Source organism: Pteropus vampyrus, unplaced genomic scaffold, assembly GCF_000151845.1.
Source record: "Pteropus vampyrus isolate Shadow unplaced genomic scaffold, Pvam_2.0 Scaffold52, whole genome shotgun sequence".
Taxonomy (NCBI): Eukaryota; Metazoa; Chordata; class Mammalia; order Chiroptera; family Pteropodidae; genus Pteropus; species Pteropus vampyrus.
Window position 1 is genome coordinate 3,084,269 of NW_011888833.1, and position 12,170 is coordinate 3,096,438.

General features: G+C 42.3%; 1 protein-coding gene across 1 annotated transcript in view; it reads right to left on the bottom strand.

Moving 5' to 3' along the window:
- Positions 1 to 12,170, bottom strand: part of WASF3 (WAS protein family member 3) — a 30,306-nt gene that overhangs the window by 10,214 nt on the left and 7,922 nt on the right. The window contains exons 3-6 of the mRNA XM_023530711.1: positions 11,203 to 11,337; positions 8,656 to 8,809; positions 5,763 to 5,880; positions 1,164 to 1,339 (exon numbers count right to left, since the gene is read on the bottom strand). Coding sequence (XP_023386479.1) covers positions 1,164 to 1,339; positions 5,763 to 5,880; positions 8,656 to 8,809; positions 11,203 to 11,337 — 583 coding nt within the window. The remainder of the gene's footprint in view (positions 1 to 1,163; positions 1,340 to 5,762; positions 5,881 to 8,655; positions 8,810 to 11,202; positions 11,338 to 12,170) is intronic.

A 12,170-nucleotide genomic window follows, 5' to 3' on the forward strand; every position in this document is an offset into this window, starting at 1 on the left:
TGGGAGCTATCGAGTTGCAGTGTTCCTCCCACTGAAAGATCTATGAGCAGAACCGTGTAACCTCAGGCTTATTCTCTACAGAAATAAACCGACATACAGACTCAAACTTGAGGCTAGAGCTCAGTTAAAGCCCCAAGAATTCTCTAATATTTAACAGATGACCTGTACGGAAAAGTGACCTAGAAGTTGCCTCACATCCAACCAATGACTTACGGCCCTTCTGGGGTGGGAATATTTATAGGCGCCGTTACTACCGAATAGTAAATAAGCATCTTCTGTGTGCAGAGCCTGTGCCAAACGCTTAAGTTATAAAGATAAAAACAGTTTTTTTTAAAAGGACACAGATGTAAGGCAAGGTCTAGGTTGCTGCTCATTTTGAAACATTTTTCAATCATATTAAGAATTCTCTGTTCAAATATTTAAATGCTGGTAGAAGACTTTGAGAGCTTATGAAAACGGAAGATAACTTTATAAAAAGCAGACCTAGGAAATGAAACCATAAATCAAAATTGACTCCTCAGTTCTTGTTGTTCAGTGAATCCCTTTTGTGACAAATGTGACTTCTTGGCTGTATCATTCACACCTGCAAGAAATATTTTTGCTTAATTGCTAACAAATTTTTAAAGTAAACTCCAACAGAATTCTTTTCCTGAAATTAGAACATGTGAGATCAGTGAACTGAAGAAATAAATCTCTCTTTGGTTCATCTCTTTTTCGAAAGCTCATCGAAAAGAACAATAATGTTTTTCTGTAATTACGTCAGTTACCACCCGCCAATCATTTTCGGATGCCGAGTGGCAAAGGAAATTCAACATTCCAAGCTAAAGAGGAAGAAAAGGAATCAAATGATGATTAGAATAAAAATGTAAGTCGCTGGCAGTTATGGGGTCCGAATTCAGAGTCAACGTGATAACACTACGTCCAGATCAACTGAACGGAACACTTAAGTCAGAGATATGGAAATTCATGCAACGTGACCCACGGAGAATCGAACCACTTTCGAGTATTATTTCAAAGCACAAACACGATACACAGACAGTGAACGTCTGAGGAAGGATATGAAGCACACTGTGGGACACAGGAGCACCAAAGCGACCCGTCGCGCCCAGCACACAGAGAAAGCAAGCATGCCCCGGGGCTCGGCTACGCACGCACGCACACACCTAGTGTCCGGGGACAGCGATCCCTCGGAAGACGCTCCGTGGTACACACTCTGAGACAACCTGTTGTCGGGTCTAAGCTCTTTGTCATAGGCCATCATGTTCCACTCCAGGCGCCTGTTCCTGGCTTTTCTAACCTTTTTCACCTCTCGGGTGGTGCCATCTATGCGCTTTTGCTCCTGAGGTCCAGAAAAGGGAAGCGAGCGTGCCGAGACAGAAGGGAGAGGAAAACAGGTTAAGTGCGGTGACAAAGCCCGACGCGGGCACATCCCATCACTCAGATGTGTTAAGAAAATTCTAGAAGGCGTACTCTCTCGCCCAACGCGGCCCCAGGAGGCAGCTGGGGCTTAACCATCTCAATCGAATGAGTAAAAGTTAGACTCTGCTGTGACTGCCGATGCTTCCCACATTGTGGTTTTCAGTGCACAATCCTCACGTCGCTAGGCTTTCGGCCTGTCTCCAGCGTGCTGTACCGTTCAGAGCGACGTTATACACACGAGCGCTCTGGGGACATCACACAGAGCACTCATTCCCCGCCCGACACAATTCCGACTGGTTCGTTAGCGTGCAGTCGCCTTTCAAAAAATCATCCCAACGTTGTATTTCTAGTTTCTGAAAGATCGTTAGAGAATATTTAAGCTAATCCGAAACGAGCTTAACCCCAAACGAAAACAAGGTAAGAACTTACCTTCCCACACAACGTCTCGTGCTTGCTCCAGCCCTACTTTGCCGGCAAAAAAAAACGTTATCAACACTTGAGTCCCACAGACGTGCTTCTTGCGAGGCAGGGACAGTCACTTCTCTGTGTGTTTATATGCTTTTCCCGCTCCCCTCGAAGATTTTATGACCTCTAAGGACAAGAACTGCGTGGGCCCGAGTCCCACGCTGCTCTGACAGTCCCTGCGCCCCCCACGGTTTCACAGAGCGGTCAAATCTGGGTGAGCTGCCTACGTCCCAGCCCATGCCTGGCGTCGAGACAAGCGGCAAACGAAACAGGTGTCTGCCTGCCCCCAGGGAACTTGCAGTCCAGGGGGGACATCCACAGAGTCACACGGATATACGTGTGATGGCAACGTGGTACGCGTGGTCTGGGGTCGGGGCAGCGTCCTGGAGTGAGGGAGACAAGACTGTGGCGTGACCCTGCGGAGGAGTCGGAGTCAGGTGCGTGCCAGCAGGGGACAGACGGCACAAGGGCTGGGGGCGAGGGACAGCGTGGCGCTGGCGGGAATGGACGATGGGGAGGCCGGGGGAGGATGCAGGCAGGTGAGACCGTACAGGCCACGTTCTTCATCCCAAGAGCAACGGGGAACCACTGAGAGGTGAGAAGGGAGGGCGGAACGCTGGAGGGAGAGGCGTTTGAAGAGACCCGTCTGTGTCATGGAGAACAGATTAAAAGGGGACAAGCAGGGACACCCGGTGGGACACCCGGTGGAAAGCTTCCCAGGGGGTCTAGGTCAAAGGATGGCGGTGGAGACGGACGGCCCGACTGCCTTCGGAGGTGATAACGAGGGGTAGGTGATGTACTGGCCAAGAGCGTGAATGTGGAATTCACAGAGCACATGTAAGTTGGTAACGGACAGATGGAAAGATGTGTAATGCAAACTGGACGTGGGGGAAGGGAGGAGAGCTCATCAGATGATGATGATGATGATAAATGATAAGAAAAAGGGAGGAGGGCTCATTAAGTGATGATGATAAATAATAATGATAATAATAATAATAATAATAATAATATCATCCTGTTTAGAGTATACGCCAGGTCAGTGTTTTCAGATATCTTTCGAAATTTAAAAATCACACTCAACTTCTAGGAATTTACCCCAAAGAAATATCCACACATGAGTGCTGAGTATATCCACTGCAGTACTGTAATAGCAAAAATCTAGAAACCACCTAAATATTCATTAATACAGTAATGGGCAAATAGTTTACGAAGCATCCAAACTTTGGAACACTATACAACTAATAAAAAGAATGAAGTACATCTTCAATTACGTCAGTATATAAATATATATATGTGTGTGTGTGTCTCTGTATATAAGTCGTGTGTATAAGTCCAACTCTAGGTACATAAAAATATTTTGTGAAATGTGCATGCAAATATTTATGAACGCTTAAAAATAAAAAATCTGAAACTAAAAATATGCGCATGCCAAACTGTGAACCGTTAACAGCAATTAGTCATGCCCGGAGTAGGGAGAAACTTATCCCAAATTTTCTAAACTAATGTATTTACTTCAGTGTAATTTGAGCATTTCACAACAAGCGTGTATTGTTTGGATATTTAAAAAAAAAAAAAGAAAAGAAAGGAAAATATGGAAGATTTCAACGGACTGCAAAACGCATCCCAGTTAAGGACCACAGCCACTAAATTAATCGGACTATCCCCCTCACTTTGAAGAGATGTATGCCAACGTATTTAGGGATGACGTGTTATAATAACTCTCTTTACAGTGGTTCAGCCTCCAAGTCTACTCGCCACCACGTGCACACCACACACAGACACCCGCGAACCACTTACGACGGACTCTCAACAGTGACGCATCCAGACTCCAAGTACCCGGGCCCGCAGCGACGGCCCTGGGAAATGCCGAACTGTTTCCTAGCCCAGAATGACCTCAGCTCCCACGCGGAGGGCTCCTGAGCTGTAAAGCACCCCACCCCGCCAGCCCCCCTTCTCCCATACGCACCCACACCCGACGTGAACAAACCTCCGCCACCCACGGTTTGGTCTCAGTGAATGACGCCCCTGAGGACACCCCCGTCCTTGAAGCTGCACTTCACGCTGGCCGTCACCCCCGCCTTGCCAGCTCACCCAGAAAACACCACGCCCCTCTTCCCAGCACTCGCCAGCGTCGTCACCCCACAATGACGACGACATACTTATCTGCATAATTTAAGAAATATTTTTAAACTACCCAACTAGCTGATTTTTCCTTTAGACAGACTCGTCCGCTCCAAACTGAAAAGGATTTGCATGTCTGAAACCCTGGAAGATTTCCAGAATGAAGGCTACCCTGCCTCATTTTCTATTCCTATAGAAAGCAGATCTGCATTACGAGTTTCAAATCTCTTTCCCTCTTTACGAGCTCCAGGAGGCTGCGCGGTTATTTAATGTTTGTTTCCCCCAGTATATTGCAGTCTCCATGAGGGTGATAATCCTTTCGTTTTCACCACTGTTTATCCAGCATTTAAAGACATTAAAAAAAAAGAATCACGACATAAATGAATGAATAGGAAATTCGTAGCAGAATTTTATGTTTGAGACCAAACAGCCAAGGAAATGACAAATAATTTTGAAGACACAATAATATACATAGATTAAGGCTGTTTTCCCCTGAAGAACAAATTAACTACTTTTGCCAAATGTATCACTGAGAAGGGAAACCTAGAAGGTGATTTAAACGGAGAGGCACGTTTTAAAGGAATTTTCTCTTAAAAGCCCCGGGGTTTTGCCTCGTGACTGTCAAGAGACATGGGGTTTGAGATCGACATGCCTTTAAGTATCTGTTTCTTCTCCGCTCAAGAGGATAGCACCTTCCTCTTCTTTGCTTGAATGTTTCTCCCCCGTGACCCCAAACGAAAACATCATCAACTATTCCAAGAATTCCCAGTTAACCTCCCCGAGCCATGAGCACAAGAGAGGATGACGAACCAAGCCTATGAAATTCTCCTCTAGACTTCAGCGGTACACTCTGCAAACTGTTTCTATGTTCCCTTCCTTAAATCCTGTTCTCAAATTTCAAATTCTCTTCCATCCCTAACTGTCACTCTTCCTGGGGACAACCCGCCGAAATGTCTTAAAACCTAAGGCCGCCAACTCCCTCCACCCCCACACACACACACAAAAGTCAAGCATCTCTCTTGGCTTAAGCACTCTAATATCCGTTAAGCAAATCAACTGGTCACTTTATAAAACACGACTTACAGACAAAAGTCTTAGCAAATATGTGCCTTCAGAGAATCATCTCTTTTCAGTGGCTTAAGTCCAATTCCCGGACCCCAAAAGGGCAGTTTGCAAAACCTGAGTGGAGTGGGCTCGTCCATCCAGGAGTGCTCACACTGCGGGGTGCTTCTCAGCCTTCGCATCGACAGTGATGACCTGGCCTACTGCTTCCCGCCAAAGGAAGCTGGTTTCTAGTCAATGTCATCGCTGAACTGGCAGGTCATGCGTGCTTTTCAATCCACCCAAGCCTTAATGACAGCTAGGTGGTAAGCCAGGTGGTAAGCCAACCATTAAGAGAGCTTTAAAAAGACGAAAGCAGGTAATTATTGCTGATACGGAATGCTGACTGCTTTATGAAATTCGAAAGAGCAAAAAAAGTGCTAAAACTGGTCATATACGAAACTGAAATTTCAGCCACTATGGCTGTGAAAGCAAAGCCAGTATTAAAGAACAAATCGAGAGTATTTACTGAAGAACAGGATTCCTTTCAGACTGACTTATCGGTATCTTCGTGTAAAAAGTACAACCTCTAAAAAATTTTTGCACTAAATCCGACCTCTCAACCATTTAAGAATTTACTGATCTATTTGTAAACTATTTTTCAAAAGAATCCCATTTACACAATTATTTGCACATCTCCCTATTGGGTTATTTACCTTCTGACGCCTTTTTTCTTTCCTCTTGTCTTCTGTGTCCTGGAGCATTTTTTCTTTCCAGAGGTCAAAGAAATACGAAGGGTCAGTATAGAACTTCAGCCCGTCCTTTTTATCATCTCTGAAAGAATGTTGTTAGATATTTTCATACGGGTCAGTATTAATTTAATTAAACTCACAAGATCATAACATCTGCGTGGGGCATTTTAACTGTCCTATACATTGAGTTTCTTAAATTTCCCTATTTGAAAAAAAGTGGAAACATTCAAGAACCAGTAAAAAGTACTACTGACACCTTAGATTTAAGTATAGAAAAGCGCTCCTAAAAATCGCAATATTTCATACCTCAGTTATTTCAGGAAATGGTTTGTTTATTCTAACAGGGGGCTATACACACAGAAATATAGAGATTCTTTATGAATTTTCTAATTCTAAATATATATTCACTTCTACTCTGGACTGTCAACGTTATTAGGATAAAGATTTTATAAGTATTCGGTCCCTTTTCCGCAATCAACTTTGCCCCAATATCTAAAAATTCATTTAAGAAGCAAAAATATTCATGGCGTATAAATGCGACTTAGAAAAAAACTGATGAGCTATTTTTAAAGTGGAAGTAACCCACAAGAAAATGCGTGTAGCCATTTCATTTTCAAGCACTGCTACAATTACCATGGTCTAGAAATATCTCAAGTCTTTATATGTTATTCGTTTATCGTAAACCAGTAATAATGCAGCCAACATGAATCCAAAGTTGTAATACAAATCAACGGTAAACCTTAAAATAATCACGATAGGAAGAAAACAGTCTATTGCACTAATGCTTTAAAAAAGTTATCTGGCCTGTAGATTACCTTCAAGAGAAAGCAGATTTACATTTCAAATTAGTATTTCAATAAGTCATTTAAGGGACACAGAGGAAGCAAACATCTTGCGCCCAAACGGTCAAAGAAAACTAAGTGAATTACTCCAGGGGACATCCTGTCTGTCCGTGGAGGTCCTGCTGTGCCTCCTCAAATAATGAGGCTGGCCCCAGGGAGGGCCACCCTGCTCACTCGCTCTGAAATCTCCAACAAACCACGCTCTACCTGAATCTTCACTCTCTACCTGAACAGTTCACTCTCTACCTGAACCTCTGACTATGTAAAGCCCTTCCTTCTCCAAATTTCCTCTCGATAAGCAACCTGCATTATAGAGATTTTATTAATAATGCTGTTGTTAGAACTATAACCTGTCTCCCTAAGATACTAGGTCTTCTACATAGATGACGATACAGAAAACCTGAGCCTGAACTTGAAGCCAAATTTAAGATGTACAAAATGCACATTTGAAAAAAAGAGCTGATACTTACATGAGAGCAGAAACTCACGTAAACAAATGTTGGCCCTGACATAAAAATATAAGCAGAAATGCCCTGTTTATGGCAGCTAAACCAACGCAAAAGTTTGTGGTTTATATACCTCAAATATTACTGTAATCGGCGCTGCTCTTCTTAGATACACTATTACAAAGTCAAATTTTTATTTTCCATAAAACTGAACACACACAATATATGTGCAAGTTGACTCAGTTATGTAAATAAACATTTTAAATCATCACAAACGACTATTTCATCTTGATGTTGGTTAATCAAATATAAGTGGTTAATTCTGACAAACTTTTAGGTTTGCGATGAGCTCGTTTTCTAACACCGATCAATAAAAAAAGAACTAATTTAGGGGGGAAAAGTGGTTAGTTGAGTTTTCTGGGATTTTTACCCCCCCCGCCCTTAAAACGGGATATTGAGGTTTCTTAGGAAAACTATGCTAAGCAAGTCCTCTTAGCTCCCAGTGCTAAGTAAAGCTGAAAAATGCCACTGAACACCAGCAAAATCCCAAATGAAAACATTAGGCTTACAACACTACTATTCACATACAGCACTGGTTTTAAACCTATGTGAAAACCTCCGGAAAATACGCTTTTCCATAGAAAAATGTGGCCTTTCGGTCGTCTCCCATGGACTAGGTTCCACTTTTTGAGAGAAGCTTTCTGTCTGTGCTGAGAGAAGGGTGTAGTCTGAACTGCTGCTTTGGGACCCTCAGAAGGGACAGGAATTCAGACCCAGAAAAAACTCTGGGCACCACCCGCCCAGAAGGACCAACGCCCGCAAGGGCTTTATGGCAGTGGAGAACTCTCTGAATTCTAAAAGGCCTCGCCAGAAACCGGGGGACGTGAGGACCGCTCCCCGCCACTGTCTGCGTCCGAGGCTGAGGCAGAAGATGACAGGACAGGATGACACAGTACACGAAAACGGGAGACGGGAAAGAGGGGCGCAGAGAACAGGGAAGGAAAGCAGTGCCGTGGGAAAAGCGAGGGCAGGTACTCTACCAAAGCACGTTTCGTCTCTTAACGTTAATTGTTTGCGCTATTTATTTTTCATTCCTTTTTCCTGGGAGTCGGGTCCTGACGTGTGCCACCACTTTCACGAACCCAGAAGGCTAATTCGACTGCTTTCACTCTTAAAAACTAGCGCCGCAGAACACGTGTTGCGGAATTACGTAACAGACGTCCGCAGCGCTGAGATGCGGAGACAGGTGTTCTGGGGCATTGTACCGGAACCCCGAGTTCCTTAGAGGCGGACTCTGCGCGTATGAGGATAACCTAACCACGCAGCGCCCTGTCACGCGACGTGCTCACTTCTACTTACGATGTCTGCGTACAAAAGCTAAAACGAGAGCTCACGCTTTTCGCGGAGAGTTCCTCTATATTTGGAAATACTGAAACGTAACAGTTGTGTGGCAATGACTAACTTCATGGTGTGTGATTCTGCGATTCCTGTTTTCAAAGTCTCCAAGACACTTTGAGAGCACCGTTGCTCTCCCTCAGCTTCTCTGGGAACGCGCGCGGCCATCCGTACCTGTACGGCGTGAGGATGTTCAGAGGAGGTGGCTTGTCACTCTGGTTGTAGATGTCGGCCACGGGGTTAGGGATGCTGTTCTTTGAAACCACCTGCTGGTCCTGGACTGTGGAACTCTTGAAAGCTTTTTTCATGTTGATATCCTGCAGTGACACTATTTAGAGAAAAGTCCCCCAAGTTGAATTGTGTGGAAATATTTAAATGTTTAGAAATAAGTATAGTTTAGGTCGCAATCATAAACATCTCCGAGAAACCAAATAACCTTTTTTATTCTTCATTTACACCATGCTGGACCTCTTACAAATAAAAATCATCTCTATGAGGTGCAGTCATGTCTTCCTTCTTCCGTGGGTTCTCATTGCTTCTTTATTTAATAGCATTTCTCAGAAACCACGCGGGAATACAGTCGTGAATATGACAGGCATGTATAGATTTGGGTATACTTGACAGTGGGGGGGCATTCAAACAGTTAATATCAGTTTAATTATAATACACGCAGAAAAGACATTTGAAAAAAAATTTTAAAAACTGTAAAAAAAGGTAATAAGTTTTTCTGCCACTAACATTAAAGAGAGACAGTGGAAATTAAATAGCATGATACGAAACTATACCAAAGAGTAAGAAAAATCAAGGCTGATTACACTGATTTCTCGTGTTTGTACAAACTTGACATCCCTTATTTAACTCGACCTGACTCTGACACAAACTTCTGGAAAGGGGCAAAGTGGTCCATTAACCCCCTGGACCAATGGAGCTGAGAGTCAGGGGTGACCTTTCCAAGATCACTCAGCAAAAAAAGGGCGGGCCCCAGATAGAACACAGATTTCCTGCCTTGGTCAAGGGCTTTTTTATTTGTATTTTTATTTTTCTTACCGTAACATCCATGCCAAGGAAAGCATAGGTGATCGCCTACTTACAACATTCGACTTAGGATTTTTCGACTTTCTGATGGCGCAAAAGCTATACTCATAGTAAGTTAAGAGATGTTTAACACTTTAGTATAAAACAGGCTTTGTGGTAGATGATTCTGCCCAATGGTAGGCTAATGTAAGTGTCCTGAGCATGGTTCAGGGTAGGCCAGGCTAAGCTAGGATGTTCGCTAGGTAAGGTGTATTCAGTGCATTTCAACTTACAGTGGGTTTATTGGGATGTAACCCCATGGTAAGCCGAGCAGCATTTGTAATAAGGTAAAATCTTGACTGAAAAGGGATTTTAAGGATACGAAATGTATTGTAAAATCCATGAAATTTAACCTACAGATTAACCTCTAACAGTGTTAGGTTTATCACAAGCATTCCGACGGCAAGAGATAACAAAAAGCTGAAGGAAGACAAATATTTAAAAATCACTTGTGATATCAATTTGAAAAGTGAAGATGTTAAAAATTCCTTATCTGAATAGACCGAGTGGCTACTCCAATTTTAATTTTTTTAAATAAAAGATAAATTTTAAAAATCAGCTTTAAAAGAACATGTCTTTAGCTCTCCAATTATTGCTGGAAAAGTCGGTAAGAATATTTATAATGGATGTTAAAATTTCAATGTTCTACATTTTTGTTAGATTCCTAATTCACTAACTTAATTCTGACATCTGAAAAAGACCTGGACATAAGTAACTTTTTTAAAAAATAAAAGATGAATCCCATAAATACCTACATTAAAAAAATAATAAAACCTTCATTTTTTAACTAATACCACTATTACAGGTCTAGTAGAAAAATCAGATGCTAGGATTATTTTAATGCAGTAAGAGAAATTGTAACTACCATTTAATAAAGGTAAAAAATTTTAATCTGAACACTTTTCTCAAAGTAAATATGAAATGGCATTTCTTATATCTTTTTTACAGATTATTTCCCCTCAGTCTAATCTCAACCTTCATTCAAAAGATACGGGAAGTGAAAATTTTAAAAAGGAATTGCTGAGTTTTGATTTTGTTGCGACTGCTAAAATTTCAGGGTGTATCATCAAAATGATGACAGTTAACTCTACAGTGCTTGCCAATATTAACATTATTTGAAGACTCCGAACCTTCAAGGTTTCAGTGAATGCTATTTCTGAGAAGTCTGATCGGCAGGATCACCGAGACTACTTAGCAGCATCAGCCCTAACAAGAGTCTGGGGGGGACGCCTTCGCCTCGTTTCACTGTGCCTGTATAACCACCCCCACCTCACCTTAGTTGGACCGTACCCTTGGAGTGATTCTGTAATTTTTTGGTAAAAAGGTATCTTTAAAATAACTACCGATGATGTAAATTAAGACTTTTAATACTGCATTCAAAGACCCCTTAAAAACAAATACCATCCATGTAATTTGTTTTTAAGGGAGACTATGGCATACGAAATAGACAATATATGAATCTTTTCATCGCTAATTAACCCAATGTTGTGGGTCCCCCCCCCCCGCACCCCCCACCATTCTTCTGGCAAAAGACAGGATGAAATATCAGCATACTACCCCAAAGAAAAAGCAATAATTACCCTGCGATTAATTACTACCACCTTGTCAACATCACTTCTAGCTCACTGCCTTCATGCAATTACTTACCCTCTTCCACTGTAGAATCCAGCTGGGTAACTTTGACAGCAAGGCGATCAATTCTGTCTTGAAGAGAATTTGCTCTGATGTAGAAGTTGTTAGCCTCATTAAACAACTCACCAAATATGTCTTCGGCATGTTTGCCTAGAGAAGAAAATGATGGAGAAAGCCATCTGTCAGGGCCCGCTGAGGCGGCCTTTGCACATTCTACCAACGCTGATGACTGTCAACACACGGGGTTTTGTGCAAATAATCATAAAAAGAGTGTCACAGTCAAAGGCCTTCGGAATTTCTGAAAATTTATCAGGGATGTTCATACATATCTGAAATGGACCCAAAGTTGCAGAATTTTAAAATACCCCAGATAGTATAGAATTTTTAGTTAATTGCTGCCTGAGCTATCACGCAAGTTGCTTTCCATTAAATTAAACTTCTTTGGGGGAAAAAAAAAAACAAAACACTCTCCCCTTGCATGCTTTATGCATAAACAGAATCTCAGGGCCAAAATCTTCCTTCCGCTTCCCACGGTAATTCAATAATTCATGCAGGTTTCCAAATTTAGAATTTTTCTCTCGCGATGAGGAATGTTAGCTGTCTTAATTGTGCCTAATGCTTTCCAATGGCATTAAGTTGTTCTAATTCATATTTCTGAAGTCTAGGTATACAGCGGTGACTCTGGCACTCTTTAAAAATCAGTATTTTGAATGTTGAGTTAAATTTTTCGTATGGACCAAATTTTTCTGTATGGATCGCCTCTGCATTCTTGGGCGTGCCAGACACGACTACCTTTCTTAAAGTGTAATTCATAACATTTCTGAAATCTGACAGGCGAGACAAGAAATCACATCTGCTCATGCTGACTTTCCAAATCCTTACCCGTTCTCTCTCCATTCGACAAACGTTTAATAACTGCCTACACCGAGTGCGCCAGACGCATCTCTAACTCCTCCGACAGAGACACCGCTTTTTACAATAAA